The sequence below is a fragment of the Drosophila elegans genome, unplaced genomic scaffold (genome assembly GCF_018152505.1).
Source record: "Drosophila elegans isolate 14027-0461.03 unplaced genomic scaffold, ASM1815250v1 contig_814, whole genome shotgun sequence".
In the NCBI taxonomy this organism is placed as follows: Eukaryota; Metazoa; Arthropoda; class Insecta; order Diptera; family Drosophilidae; genus Drosophila; species Drosophila elegans.
The window spans coordinates 15,999,593-16,012,503 of NW_024546167.1; the positions used below are offsets into that span (position 1 = coordinate 15,999,593).

Sequence of the window (12,911 nt, forward strand, 5' to 3'; positions counted from 1 at the left end):
TTTAACCATTACTAAATGTCGAAGAACTAAACAAAAAATTAAAAAACAGCAAAGTTATAATTTTTTTTCCTTTATTTTTCCGATTGTTCCTATGGGAGCTATATGCTATAGTCGTCCGATCCGGCTCGTTCCGACTTATATACTACCTGCAATGGAAAGACAACTTTTGGGAAAGTTTCATGCAGATAGCTTTAAAACTGAGAGACTAGTTTGCATATAAACGGACGGACAGACGGACAGACGGACAGACGGACAGACGGACATGGCTAGATCGACTCGCCTAGTGATGCTGATCAAGAATATATATACTTTATAGGGTCGGAGATGTCTCCTTCACTGCGTTGCAAACTTCTGACTGAAATTATAATACCCTCTGCAAGGGTATAAATATCTGTGCAATTGGCATTTTCACTTTTTCCTATTTGCTTTTGTTTTTGATTTAGCCTTTTCGCATGCAAATGAGCGTGCAGAAATGTATCTGCTAAGGCAACTGACACTAACTTGGAAACGGGTGGATCCGCAAGATACGGATATCTGTGAATTGTAAATTTCGACTTTTTGTATACCCATTTATTTGTGTGGCTGTTATTACTTATTATATATTGTTATCAATATATTTTATATAATTATTTTATGGAATATAAAAATGAAATTATATTTTTCAAAACATTTTAATAAATTTTAAATATGTATAATTTAATGAAAGTTATAAAAATACATATATAAATTAATTTTATGAAATCTTGCATTTGCAGATTTAATAAATTTTATAAAAGGTAGATTTGTGGCAGTTAACGTTTACATTAAATGAACTAGTTATTAAAATAACAATTTTTTTTATAAGATAATATACATTTAAGTGAATCAATATTATGACAGTTATATATCAATTGAAAACCTTTGAAAAATCAAATTCCAATTAAAATTAAATTTAAATTTAAATGTTATATAAATATTTATTCCAGGCCCAGTTCCATCACAACCCCGTTTACCCTCTAGCAAAAGGAAAAGCAAACTTGTTGCCTAGAAGCATCTGCAGTTGCAGCTGGCCGCGCATATTTCAAGATCAAGGGCAGCCAGGCCAGCAACTTCAGCACCATCAGCACCATCAGCAGTGCAGCAGAAGTAAGAACTTGAAAGCTGCCACATGCAACATGACATAATGATAGTCATTGTCCGCCCGTCTCTGCTATAAATAGCTGGATGGGATGCGAAGATCCGCAGATCCGAAGACGGCGTACAGGGTGCTCCGTCCAGCCGCCCACATTCCACAGTTGAGCTAATCTAGCGATAAATATTTACTTGGAAATGGCTTTTGCCCTGCCATTCCAGCTCTTTACTTTTGCTCTGGCTATTGCGCGTTAAGTGTTTTGTGTTTTGTGTTTTTTTTGTTAGGTTTGGCTGAGACTTACGACGATTCCAGGGCCATCTTGGCATCCCCATTCGCGGCCAGCTCTGACAGCTGAAATCCGCGATCCTGACGAACCATATAAACGGGCAGCGTGTCGATGATGGCATTGGCCTTATCATTGTACGACCCAAGCAGCTCCCGATACTTGGAGTAGACGACGCGCTTCAGCTGCGGATTCTTGGCCGACGGCGACGGAGATTGCAGCGTGGAGGTGGCCATTGCTTGTGGTTTTTCTTATATTTTATTTATTTATATATTTCTTATTTTATATTTTTCTTTTTTTTATATTGCAGTGCACTATTTTATCTTAATTTTGTTTTCATTTACACTGGCATAGCACAGATGTGAGTCAAGTCTCTTTAGTATTCTGCTCTATCTGCGGATGGGCCAAGCAAATGACTTTGTAAATGGACTAAATGATAGTAATTTAATGGCTTTTCTTTTTGAGGTCAAGATATTTGTTTAATTTGAACGGCTTTTAAATATCTGCCTTTAAAGGGTGCCACAATTTTCTTTGTTGAAAATATATAATAATGAAAAACTTATCTATCCTAGCAATATTTTGTTCAATTTATTTTTTAATTTAATATTGACAAAAATTGTATTTGATAGAAACAAAAGCATTTAGTTATCCATAGATTACTAAACTACGTAGAAAATTACTGATAGCCTCTAAGAATGTCTACATAGGTAATTCGTATTAATAAATTATATGAATTTGCCTGCATTCTTTGTTGTCTAGATCAGTGTTAAATCGATTCAAGAGTTAGACAATTGAAAGAAAAATATTAACAACACATTAGCCAGGTTACAAGTGCCGTTATCAGTGAATGTGCACTGAATAAGCGAACCCAAAACAAAGAGTGTCAATAGAACCAGCCACAATGGGTTGTACAATTGGTTTACAAATATTGGAAAACAAAGGTGCTGGCTTGGAAGCTAGGCTGTGGAATGACTCAACGATCGATCGATCGATTGCGGGCAGTCAATTTAACCTTTTTGGACACAGGGCAGCCGGCAAATGCTCATGTTGCTGATGACTCACAACAAATTTTCAGGGGAATCGAATACAGAATCAGTGTGTGAGGACCAGCTGTTTTCCATCTGCAGAGAGATACGCTCACGCACGTTAATTATAATTATTTTTAGGAATGAGCTAAAGAGTTGCTCCGAATTAGGCAAACATTTGCTTGGCCTCCCCGGGGGGGCGAGAGATATCTAACAATTTGGGACTTTTCAGGGAGCTTTGATCACATCTTGGTCACTCACTAGTTGAAAACACACGCGGCGCGAGAAAAGTATCTCGTAGGTTCGTTTGTATCTGAGGAGCGCACTGGGGCGACTGAACGCAGCGGACTCTCGAGGCGCATTGAAGTCGGGTTCGCTGGAGGTTGGACGGCGGAGCTGAGTCGCGCTGATCGGTCGGCAACTTGTTGCAGATACATTTCCAGCCGTTCAGCAGTGCCGCAAAAGGAAAACCAAGCGAGCTCTTGACAAACGGTCGACTGGCACGCGGACTGCGCAGCAATTTATACGTCTGTCAATGCGGTTCGATGATGGCGACAAATTTCCAGCCAGCAAACGCAAAAAGCAAAAAAACAACAGACGCTCTGGACGCTTTCGTTTATCTGTATCTTTTTTCGGCTGTATCTTTTGGCTGTATCTGCATCTCTTATCGTGCGACTAATTGTTTTCGCTCTGCTGTCATGTCGCCTGCTTATTAGTTTTGTCGCTTTTCATAATTAAACCGAAAATGATGGCAGCCACTATCTTATTTTGGCGGGGATTTCTTTATCGAATCCGCACTCGTTTTTGCTCTAATTAACTCAGCCGAACATCTGCGGAAATGTGGCCCACTAGCCTTGACAGACAAATAAGTTGTTATCTTTACTGCTGCTTTTGGCGACTGCTTTGTGCCCAGTTAAATAATAATTGGCAAGAAAGCGTTAAGGAATTTAAAACGCAGAATGACTGAGCTGAAATCATTTTCTTTTGCAGTTTGACAGCTACAATTTGTGCGAATCAAGAAAAAAAACATAAAAACAGGCACAAAGAAGGGGAAAGTTAAGAGACAACATCGAAAAGCTCATCGGCAAACGGTTATTATGGATGGTTCTGGTCATCAGAAAGACTTTCGTTTGATCCCATTATTGGTAATTACAAAAATAGTTTATGGTTTGGTCAAATATTTCATTTATCACAAGGCCTGTAGATAAACCTCTTAAACGCTCTCAGTTGTTTTATGATTTTGTGTGCTATATTTACAATTTTATATACTTTTACTTAAATGTCTAAGTGACAGATTTTTTGAATTTAAAGTCAAAGTCACTCACTGGCTTTCTATTAGGAAATTTCCTTTAGTTTTCAGTGAAAAACTGACGATATCAATCCTATATCCGCTACAATAATCAGAGAAAACAATTAAGGCCAGTCCGAAATTATGGTAAGTTAGAAACAGATCGAGAAAAAGCGGTTTAGCATTAAACGTTCCATAATGCCCCCTCTAGAACAACCGGTTGGCCCATTTGGATCTGGAGGCGCTCTTTGGAATTCCCCTGATGTGTCCAGTGGCAGAATGCGAGTCGGAGATTTCGCCGCTCGAGATGCTGGCCCATCTGCTAATGCACCACAAGCCGCAGGATTCGATGACCGAGATCGGAGCCGAGTTGCCGTTGCAGTTTGAGGTGGAGCTGGATAAGCTGACGCCGGGAAGGAACCATGTGGTGGGCGTGATTGCCTACGGCGGATCCCCCAAGACGGGACTCAGCCGTGCGGTTACTCCAGAGCTGCAGATTGTCCACAATTTGCCCATCATCCTCATGTTATATGTGAGTCTGCCTGTGCTGAATATGGGCCAGGTCTATATCTTCTATCTGGTGAGTCCGGTGGCCTCCAGGCGTGTGAATGCCCACATATCACTTCTGGATGGATCACATGGCCACGAGACGCGTGGATTTCGCTTCCTGCGGAATTCCCTGGACACTCCTCTGGACGACAACGATGAAATGCTATACTGCAACATGAACTTCCTCATGTACACGGCCACCGATATCCGGACACTGTGCCTGACCGGCTCGCCGATGAGGATCTTCGTCAAGATCATCCTCCATGGCGAACCCGACCTCTTCGATGTGGCTGCCCAGCAAAAGGTGTCGGACTAAGTGACTCATGTGGCCCATTGCGATAAACACTTAAGTGCTGCGCCGCCAATTGACGCACACTTGAAATTCGAGTGGCTGTCAATAATATTTTTTCCTCAAAGAAATGTCCGAAAATTTGTCTTCCCCCATTCATTCAATAATTTGTTTTGGCTGGCGTGAAACTGGGTCACACCGATAGATATTCGGTGTTGTGCAGACATCAATCATCAGGGCCAAATAATTAGTTAGCCACAGGCCTCTTATTGTGGGAAATACTAGAATGATTTCTTCTAAACGTGAAGAATGGGATTTTTAATTATGTGTTAAATGTGGCTCTGCTCTTTTTGAAAACAAAATTTAATTTTCTCTGTCGCTCTTTTCCTTGCGTTTCATACATTGACCCACTTTGTTGCAGTGGGATATTATTTAATTTTATTAAATTTTAAGCAATTACAGACTATATTTACTTTGTAAATCATTTGGTCAATGTCAGAAATTTGTCATTACGGTCATTAATTGCTAAAACTAAAAAATTGTTTGCGTAATTTATGCCTCTATAATACAGACTCATTTTAAATAAAACTATCCTTTATTTGCCAAAATAATATTTTGCTCACACCAAATGCCGAAATTTACGCCTGTGGGTCTGGCGATTAATCTCATAAATTAGCCAAAACTATACGGGCATCAAAGAGAGGCAAACAAAAAACATAAATACATACATATACAAAGATACGATCCTATTTATACGAAACTTAATTTTGCAAACATAAAACGAACTAAATTTATAGCCCATTAGATACAACAACAGCAAAGCTATCTTTCGGGGAAAAAAGTAAAACAAAAAACAAAGAAAGCTAATCCAATAAAGTAGCGTTTTCCCCTCAACACCCACGGCCAAAGACACAAGCGTGTGTAAAAAACTATGATATTTTTTGTTGGAACTGACCTTGAAAAACTATCGAAGTGGCAGGGGTAAAACATTTTACGTATAAAAGAGGGAAAAAAGACGCAATCAGGGAACTCATTCATCACTTTCTACGACTACTTGAGAGTGCAACTCGTTTTGCATTTGTCATTTGGCTTCGCCGCTGCGTTGATTGCATGACATGAGCACATCAGACAGGGATTGGGTTTGGGTTTGGGTTTGGTACGTACCCGTACTAGCACTCGTAATTATTTATATTAATCTGGCCCGCGATCCCAGGTGAAAGCGAAACGCAGGCTCTGCCCCAAGCCCGTTGCACAATCGATGGCGGTAATATTTCTTCTTCAGCTGATTGCGGGATATATGCGCATACAAACGTGAATTTCTGTATATTTTTCCTACCATGACCACATGTCGTCATTCATCGTTTATGGCCAGATAGGCAACCGAATCCCGCCAGCGCCTTTTTTCGATGTTTTATATATTTTTTACAGTCCGAATTGGTGCTGGTTGAAAAATTGCCATGGGTATTGATTTGTGGAAACCAAAAAATACAGAGGCAGGAAAATGAGATTTTGGCATGGAGAAAGTTACAAAAATAAGCCATTTTCCAAGAAAAAAAAAATTAATAAGGAAAATTCAATAAAGTAATTATAAAAATGACTTAAAATGTTTTCATTACCATGAAATTATATGTTAATTTCTATTATTTCATTCAATAACTTTTGAAAACATTTTCCAAGCAAAGAAATTTATTTATTTTGGCGGCAAAAATAAGACAATTCCCAAAATTCTAGCTTATATTATGAGTGTACAAGAGAAAAGGCGCGAAACAAAGTGAATCATTAAGTCAACTATCATGGGAATGATCTAAGTCCATTCACATGGCTGCCCAATAATCAATTCCCAATGCTGTTGAACTGTCATACGGGTGTGGTTTTATTTCTTATGTCTTATCCAATTGGGAATCTTCCTTTAATTTTAATTCCTTTTCTCACATTCAAATTTCACGGTCAACTGCGACCGACTTGAACTTCGGAAAAAAATCTGTTTACGAATTTAAAAAATGCAAAAATGTATTAAATAAATAAACTCACACCTGATTTACGCAATCAACAAAAGGAAAAAACCGACAAAGAAGTGTGAAAATAATTGTCGTTGACAAAAATCAGAGTCATGTCTGGTAATGCATCACAGGCCCAGACATTAAAATGCGAAAAATAATTTAAGCTAAAATAAGCGTTAACACTTCGGTATACATGGTCAATATTGATTTCAAGTTCACACGTAAAAATTGTAAGTGCGTGTAGTTTTTTGAATGTCTTTCTCACAAGATAATTTTTAAAACTGTGTACATTTAGTTAAATGTATACATATATAGCAAATTATGGAAAGTTTTTGTTATTATTCTTTTATAAAGAACATAAAAGCAATGAAATTGTTTTAAAATATAGTTTTGAAATGCTTATTCTAAACGTTGCGTATACTTAACGTTGGTTTGTAGAGAGCAGGAAATTGATTAGTTTTTCTATGTGTAATGGCTTTTTTATGTGTAGGTTTTTTATTGCATTTCCTAAATAAGTCATATATATACTCGAATCTTTTTGCAGGTCGTGAAAAAGGAATTTTTGTCGTTAAAAGTATTATGTCAAGTTCGATAATTATGAAAATATAAACAAAGAAAATAAGACACTTCGAAATTTAATATTTGCGAAGCGGTGCTAGTTTTCTTCAACGAAGAAAATACTTTTTTAGCAGTTTGACCCAATTTTCTCAATATATTATCGCAGATTTCCGTGGGTGCTTAAAATTTATGCGCCACACATCAACGTCAACAAAGAAATGCAAAAAAAAATTCAAGTGTCTGAGGAAAGAGATTTGAAGAAAGAAACTCAATAATGAAATAAATGCATTTTATGCCAAATTCTTTTGGCTTTTTGTTTTGAAAGGTTCTTGAGAATTTGTTTTATGATGTGCGTGGTGGCTTCGAGAGAAACTTCCGGTGAATGCCGTCAGCCGTCTAAATTCCCGACACGTGTGCCAATTGCCACTAGACAAAGCCAAGAGACAGCTGCTGGCCGGGGCTAAGACATAAAATTGTGCACCACCACAGGCCGAGTGAAATGTTGTTGAAAAATAGGAAATTTAATTAATTAATTCGCTGCGCAGTGGGGGCCAGGAAATGGCAGGGCAGGGAAGGAAAAACACCGAAAGTGTCGCCTGCCAAAAAGCGCGTGCAGCATGGGGCCAAAAGAGATTTGGGTGTGGGCGTGGGCGTGGGCCAACGATGGCCTTCAAAATGCTCATGAGTGAGCCTTAATTGTAGCAGAGATCATAAAGATGTTCAGGGTATATGTATAGGCATATATAGCACAGCTGTGATCAAAAAAATAGCTGTGGGCATATTATTTTAAAGAAACTCTTTAACGAAATCAAGCCAAGAAAATGATTTTTAAGATTAAATAAACAAAAATTTAAAAACTAAGATCTTTATCTAAAAAAAAGATATAATATGAATCTATATTGTTGTTATTTGTTTGTGTTCAAAATTATTTAATTTTTCAATGCTTTTAAATACAAAATCAAACCTTTTATAATCCGTAAATTGTGTACAATTTAAGAAATAAACAAAAATAATTAAAATGGTCTTTGCAAAAAGAGATTTCTTTGAAAATAAAACTGTGTTCTCGTTTGGAATAAAACTATTTTTGATTGCAATGTATTGGACATCCAAATATCACTATTTAATTGAACTCATCTGTATATACATACAGTATAAATAAATACTTGTTCCTTTTAACAATTTTCCCGGCATAAGATTCGCATGTGTTTTTTATTAGTTTTCGAATAACACTCGAAAAGTTTTGATAAATAGTAAAAAAAAAGGCAGATGCCCTGGCAAGTATTTTATTGAGTTCCATTTTTGAAACTTGCCAAAAATTATTTTCTTAAACATTTTAGCTTAAATGTTTTAATAAAACTTATACTATTATTTTGAATTCAGTAAGACTTGAGGTTTGAAAGGTATACACTAATTTAATGTTCGTTACTAGAACATGCATTCTCATTTTTTACTTACCCAGAACTCATTCTAGCCGCTTTCTATGTATTTCAAGTTCAACTCCAAAACACTTTTACACACCGCCTACACACAGTCACCAGTCGGAGGAAATCGCGTTTTTTCGATTTTGTCGTAGGCGTTGGTTTTCGCCAAACGCACGCAAGTTCTATGAAAAGATTTTGCAAACGACGCCTATGCACACAGAAGCACTGAAAAATTTATGGAAATTAAAAGGAAATTATGAATATAATATCGAGAATTATTTTGCACCGAACATCACGCGTTCTTATATAATTTGCGGCACAGGCACTAGAAATCCATTTGGAAATAGTATTTTCACAAGTACATATACTATAAGTTCAGAATCGTTGTGATACTTATATTTGAAAAGAGATTACTCTAGATTATATTTAAGGGTTTTGCACTGTCTAGAAAACTAGAAAACCCTTTTTCACAAATGTTCTTTTGAGAATTTTGTAATTTGCTATTTATAAAACGCGGCACGACGCATTGCTCACTTTTGCCAGAGAAATACTCGTATCTATATCTATATATATATCCGTATATATAGACAGCCCAGCTAGATGGTATAGATATATCTATGTGTTAGTTTCTAGTTGAAAATTTCTTTATTTCGGATGGTTTTCTCGTTTGCAACGCGTTCAAGTTAGCAGCCCAAGTCGCACTGAATTCGCACACGAAATTTTCTCGGCCGAAAAGCCGAAAAGCACATTTCACATTTCGAAATATATTCTCCTTCTTGTTCGGTACATATTCTTTTCGACCATCGGTCATGTCCGTGTCTATATCGGTTTGTATGTGGTAGTACTGGTGAGCATGTGTAAAGTGCGTCTGCTTGGAAAATTCTATGAATTTTGAGTTTATTTAAAAGAAATCTAAATGTTGAGAAAGCCCGCGGACGTGTGTACTTATTGTTTTCCTCTTTCCGATCAGCCGAAACACTTCTAATGTATTTACAGCAAGGCAAATGCGCAACGCAATCAGAACATTAACTAAATTATTGATACTCCTATATTTTGATCGTCAGCACATCGTTATCTATAAATTTACATAGTTTTCCTTTTGTTCCATTAAAAACATCAAACCAATCGTGAACTGTATGGAATTATGAATGATATATATAAATTTGGTATAAAAATTACAATTTTTAAAAATATTTTAGGTTACCTTAAAATTTAATCTAGTAACAAAGACTAAGACTGAACAAATGTAGATATTAAATATATTGTAGGAAATTTTCTAAAAAAGCAAATAGTTCTCCAATGTCTTTAATACTCAGACAATTTTAAGCTGTGAGCAGCAGTTGTGATTAATTTATTAAGTGCCAAAGTTGAAAACTGCATTCTGAGAGTTATATGTACCCCATTAAAGTGTTATCGCAGACAAAAAAAAATCACAGACAAGACGTGAATGATACCATTTGGTTGTTCTAGCCCTGCCTTGTGGGCAAATGTGATGATAAATCATTATAAATCACACATGCTTGAAAAATAAATAATAGAAAAAGACCGCTAAACAAACATCCAGTGTATATGTGTAAATTTGGAATATATATGTACCCTAAACAAGGGAAAAAGAGCTATACTGGGGAATTAACAAATCATTTATCTTTCAGGCGGCTAGACGATTTTCATATTTCGCTCTAGTATTTTACATTAACAGGTCCTCCATCATTTTGACTGGACCACCTGTCCAGGCAGAAGGAAAAACATAACAAAGTTGGCTGATGCTCTCGATTATAAATAGATCTCTATGCCTCCTTACCGATATAATGTGCGCTTACATATAAATGTATATATACATATAAAGACAAATATCGGCTGGTACTTTTATTTATTTTTGTGCAAAATGCGCCATTAAATTGTATAAATAGATATTTGCAAAGCGCACAGGGCGCTGAGTCAACGAGTGCCTCGAACATTAACCTCATTAGAGGATCGAGAAATAATTTTCGATTCTTGTGCGCGGAGGCTTTCCACTGTCCGGTTTTATTATGTTTATCGGGTATGGTCTATGGCAACCAGAAACCCTGACAATGAACCGAAGAAATAAATTATTTTTCATTCACTTTAAAAGCCAATAAAGTATGCGTTCGAAAGGGATTTTGACAAATGCTTACAATTTTACTTAAATTTCAATTATTCAGGTAGCATTTATTTTTTTTTCAAAATGACTTGTTTTCGGGAGATGCGTTTTGATGATTTATTCAAAATTAATTCTTTAGTTTTCGATGCACAAACGGAGGTGTATAGCTTGACCTTTTTTATCAAGCATTTGCTGAAATTTTCAGGACTTACACAGATTGCTGAGGCTCCTAATGGCAGACGAATGGGCTATATATTTGGGTACCTGGCTGAGCATAATAAAGAACCATATACCCATGTGGCCTCATTGACTGTATCTGCGGAATATCGACGCATTGGACTGGCCACCGCATTAATGGATTACTTTTTTCTGAAGTCCGATCTCAAAGGAGCATCATTTGTCAACCTCTTCATGCGAGCCGGCAATGATGCTGCCTATCGACTGTACTGTTCCTTGGGCTATGCTCATTGCAAAACTTTAATGGACTACTACGCGGATCGCCCGGAACCAGAGAATGCCTACGAGATGATAAAGTACATACCCCGCTCCATGGAGCTTTAATACGAAGAACTTCCGCGGTGCCAACACCATGTGTTTTCAATATAGATTTTAGTTTCTTTCAAACTAAACAGCTAATTAAAGAAATTCAATTGAGGTGAATTTTAAGGAAAGATCAGTTTCCGTTGACGCACAGAGGCTAACTATTGGTACGAAATTAGACAAAATGTTTAATAGGGCGGACCTCAAAAGTATGAAAATGGGATTAGAGCCAATTATTACTCATACGTAGTGTTGGCATTTTGTCTTTTGCAAAAATACTTTTGATACAGGTTTCTAATAGTATTTACATATAAGAAAATGAAACAAATCTTTTAAACAACATTTTGGGAATTATAAAATGTATCTTTTCAATCATTAATAAATATTCATAAATTTATAAATTGGTGTTTAAAATCTATCAAAAACTTAAGCCTCAAGAGAGCTTTAATTGTAATGATTCTTTGAATAATGTCCACCCTAATTTTCACAGTGCATATATTTTCCGCCAAACGCATTGATGTTCGTCGCCTTTGCCAAACAAATCCAATTGCAAATTTCCGTTCCGAGATGGTCAAGGCTTTCGTTGTTGTCTTTTTTATTAGCTACATTTTTCAAAGCAAACAAATTAGAATATATATATAAATATAAAGTGTAGTCTGGTCGGGGCATGTGTCTAAAACACACGCGCAATGATTTTCACAATTTGCGCAACTTGAAGCGCAGAGCATTTGAAAATTCTGGTTCAATGTTGTCATATAAACAAATCTTGTTTCCATATGCTTTCTGACATCAATTTTCTAGTTTTCATTTTTTACCTCGAGTGATTTGCTCAAACTTTTAGTTGAATTTCGCTGGCCGAGTGCAATGAACTTTTTCTGGGTGTTTCCTAAATGGCATAATTTATATTTTTTCCTGGCAATCGAATAAAACATGTGGTTTTATGGATTAAAGAGTAGATATTGACTAGCAATATGATGGATTTTATATATCTTATAAATCGAGCCCTTTGTCACTGCCACCTATCAAAAAAGTCCCAATAAATAGTGCTCTAGCATAATTCCGAAGCTATAGAGCTTGTTGACCAAAATTCCATCCAGTGATTTTTTGTCCACATCGCGGTTTAGGGGCAGCCTCATATCATAACCATGATCGTTGGCGTAGAAATGTGGCATCCAGCGATACTTTACGTATCCCAAGGATTTATAGAGCCTGATAGCATTTTCATTCTTCTCCCGCACAAATAAATCAATATACCAGTCCCCTTTATGATCCATTATATCCCTAAGAGTAGTCAATAGACGAGTAGCCAGTCCCAGTTTTCGGTATTCCTGAGCAACAGCTAGAGCGGAGATGTGCCCATTATTCCAACTTATATTATTTCCATCACCAATGTTGTCTTTGGCTTCCACGATACGTGTTCCCAAAATGAAACCAATCAGACGATCGTCGGGCGCATCAATCGCAAGAACCAGTTCCGGATATTCCAAGATCTTTGGTAGAAAAAATGACAGGGAATAAACTTCCACCAAAGGATCCAACACAATGTGATTAAACTTAAACAGATCTTTGAGAGCAAAAGCTCGTGGGGTAGTCATTATTTTATTTAATTTTAGCTTGGCAGCAGAAATATGATCGCCAACTTGAGTAAATTTCTACTACTCTAATGACAATTGTATTTTTTTTATGTTTTTTAAATAGATTAGATTGGTTTGACAAAACATGCCC

The 12,911-nt window shown here is 36.7% G+C and overlaps 5 protein-coding genes across 14 annotated transcripts in view; 3 read left to right on the plus strand and 2 right to left on the minus strand.

The window, feature by feature from the left end:
- The window catches only part of LOC108149379 (DNA fragmentation factor subunit beta), a 20,794-nt gene extending 19,295 nt beyond the window's left edge, over window positions 1-1,499 (plus strand). The window contains exons 4-5 of the transcript XR_001774623.2: window positions 966-1,125; window positions 1,396-1,499. The gene's annotated coding sequence lies outside the window, so the exon portion shown is untranslated. The remainder of the gene's footprint in view (window positions 1-965; window positions 1,126-1,395) is intronic.
- LOC108149378 (putative mediator of RNA polymerase II transcription subunit 26) overlaps window positions 1-9,233 on the minus strand; it is a 25,990-nt gene extending 16,757 nt beyond the window's left edge. For 5 of the 10 annotated variants that reach the window (XM_017276899.2, XM_017276893.2, XM_017276891.2 and 2 more), the window contains exon 1: window positions 1,413-1,710. In XM_017276899.2, coding sequence (XP_017132388.1) covers window positions 1,413-1,630 — 218 coding nt within the window. In that variant the 5' untranslated portion in view covers window positions 1,631-1,710. Of the gene's footprint in view, window positions 1-1,412; window positions 1,711-8,558; window positions 8,750-9,058 lie in introns of those variants that run through there. The other 5 variants (XM_017276901.2, XM_017276904.2, XM_017276896.2 and 2 more) reach the window with 4 other exon arrangements.
- Window positions 2,847-4,704, plus strand: LOC108149381. The gene is made up of 2 exons (XM_017276907.2): window positions 2,847-3,854; window positions 3,919-4,704. The coding sequence occupies exons 1-2, from the start codon at window positions 3,852-3,854 to the stop codon at window positions 4,570-4,572; spliced, it is 657 nt and encodes a 218-aa protein (XP_017132396.1). The 5' UTR covers window positions 2,847-3,851; the 3' UTR covers window positions 4,573-4,704.
- Window positions 9,234-10,626: 1,393 nt separating the features above from the next.
- LOC108149277 (N-alpha-acetyltransferase 20) lies at window positions 10,627-11,498 on the plus strand. The gene has a single exon (XM_017276719.2). It carries the CDS (start codon window positions 10,731-10,733, stop codon window positions 11,205-11,207), a length of 477 nt encoding a protein of 158 aa, XP_017132208.1. The 5' UTR covers window positions 10,627-10,730; the 3' UTR covers window positions 11,208-11,498.
- Window positions 11,499-11,799: 301 nt separating this feature from the next.
- Window positions 11,800-12,907, minus strand: LOC108149219 (N-alpha-acetyltransferase 20). Its single transcript, XM_017276650.2, has one exon. The coding sequence runs from the start codon at window positions 12,779-12,781 to the stop codon at window positions 12,209-12,211; it is 573 nt and encodes a 190-aa protein (XP_017132139.1). The 5' UTR covers window positions 12,782-12,907; the 3' UTR covers window positions 11,800-12,208.
- Between the last annotated feature and the right edge of the window lie 4 nt (window positions 12,908-12,911).

Coding starts and splice junctions, on each gene's coding strand:
- LOC108149277 (XM_017276719.2), top strand. CDS start 10,731: ATGACTTGTTTTCGGGAGATGCGTTTTGATGATTTATTCAAAATTAAT.
- LOC108149219 (XM_017276650.2), bottom strand. CDS start 12,781: ATGACTACCCCACGAGCTTTTGCTCTCAAAGATCTGTTTAAGTTTAAT.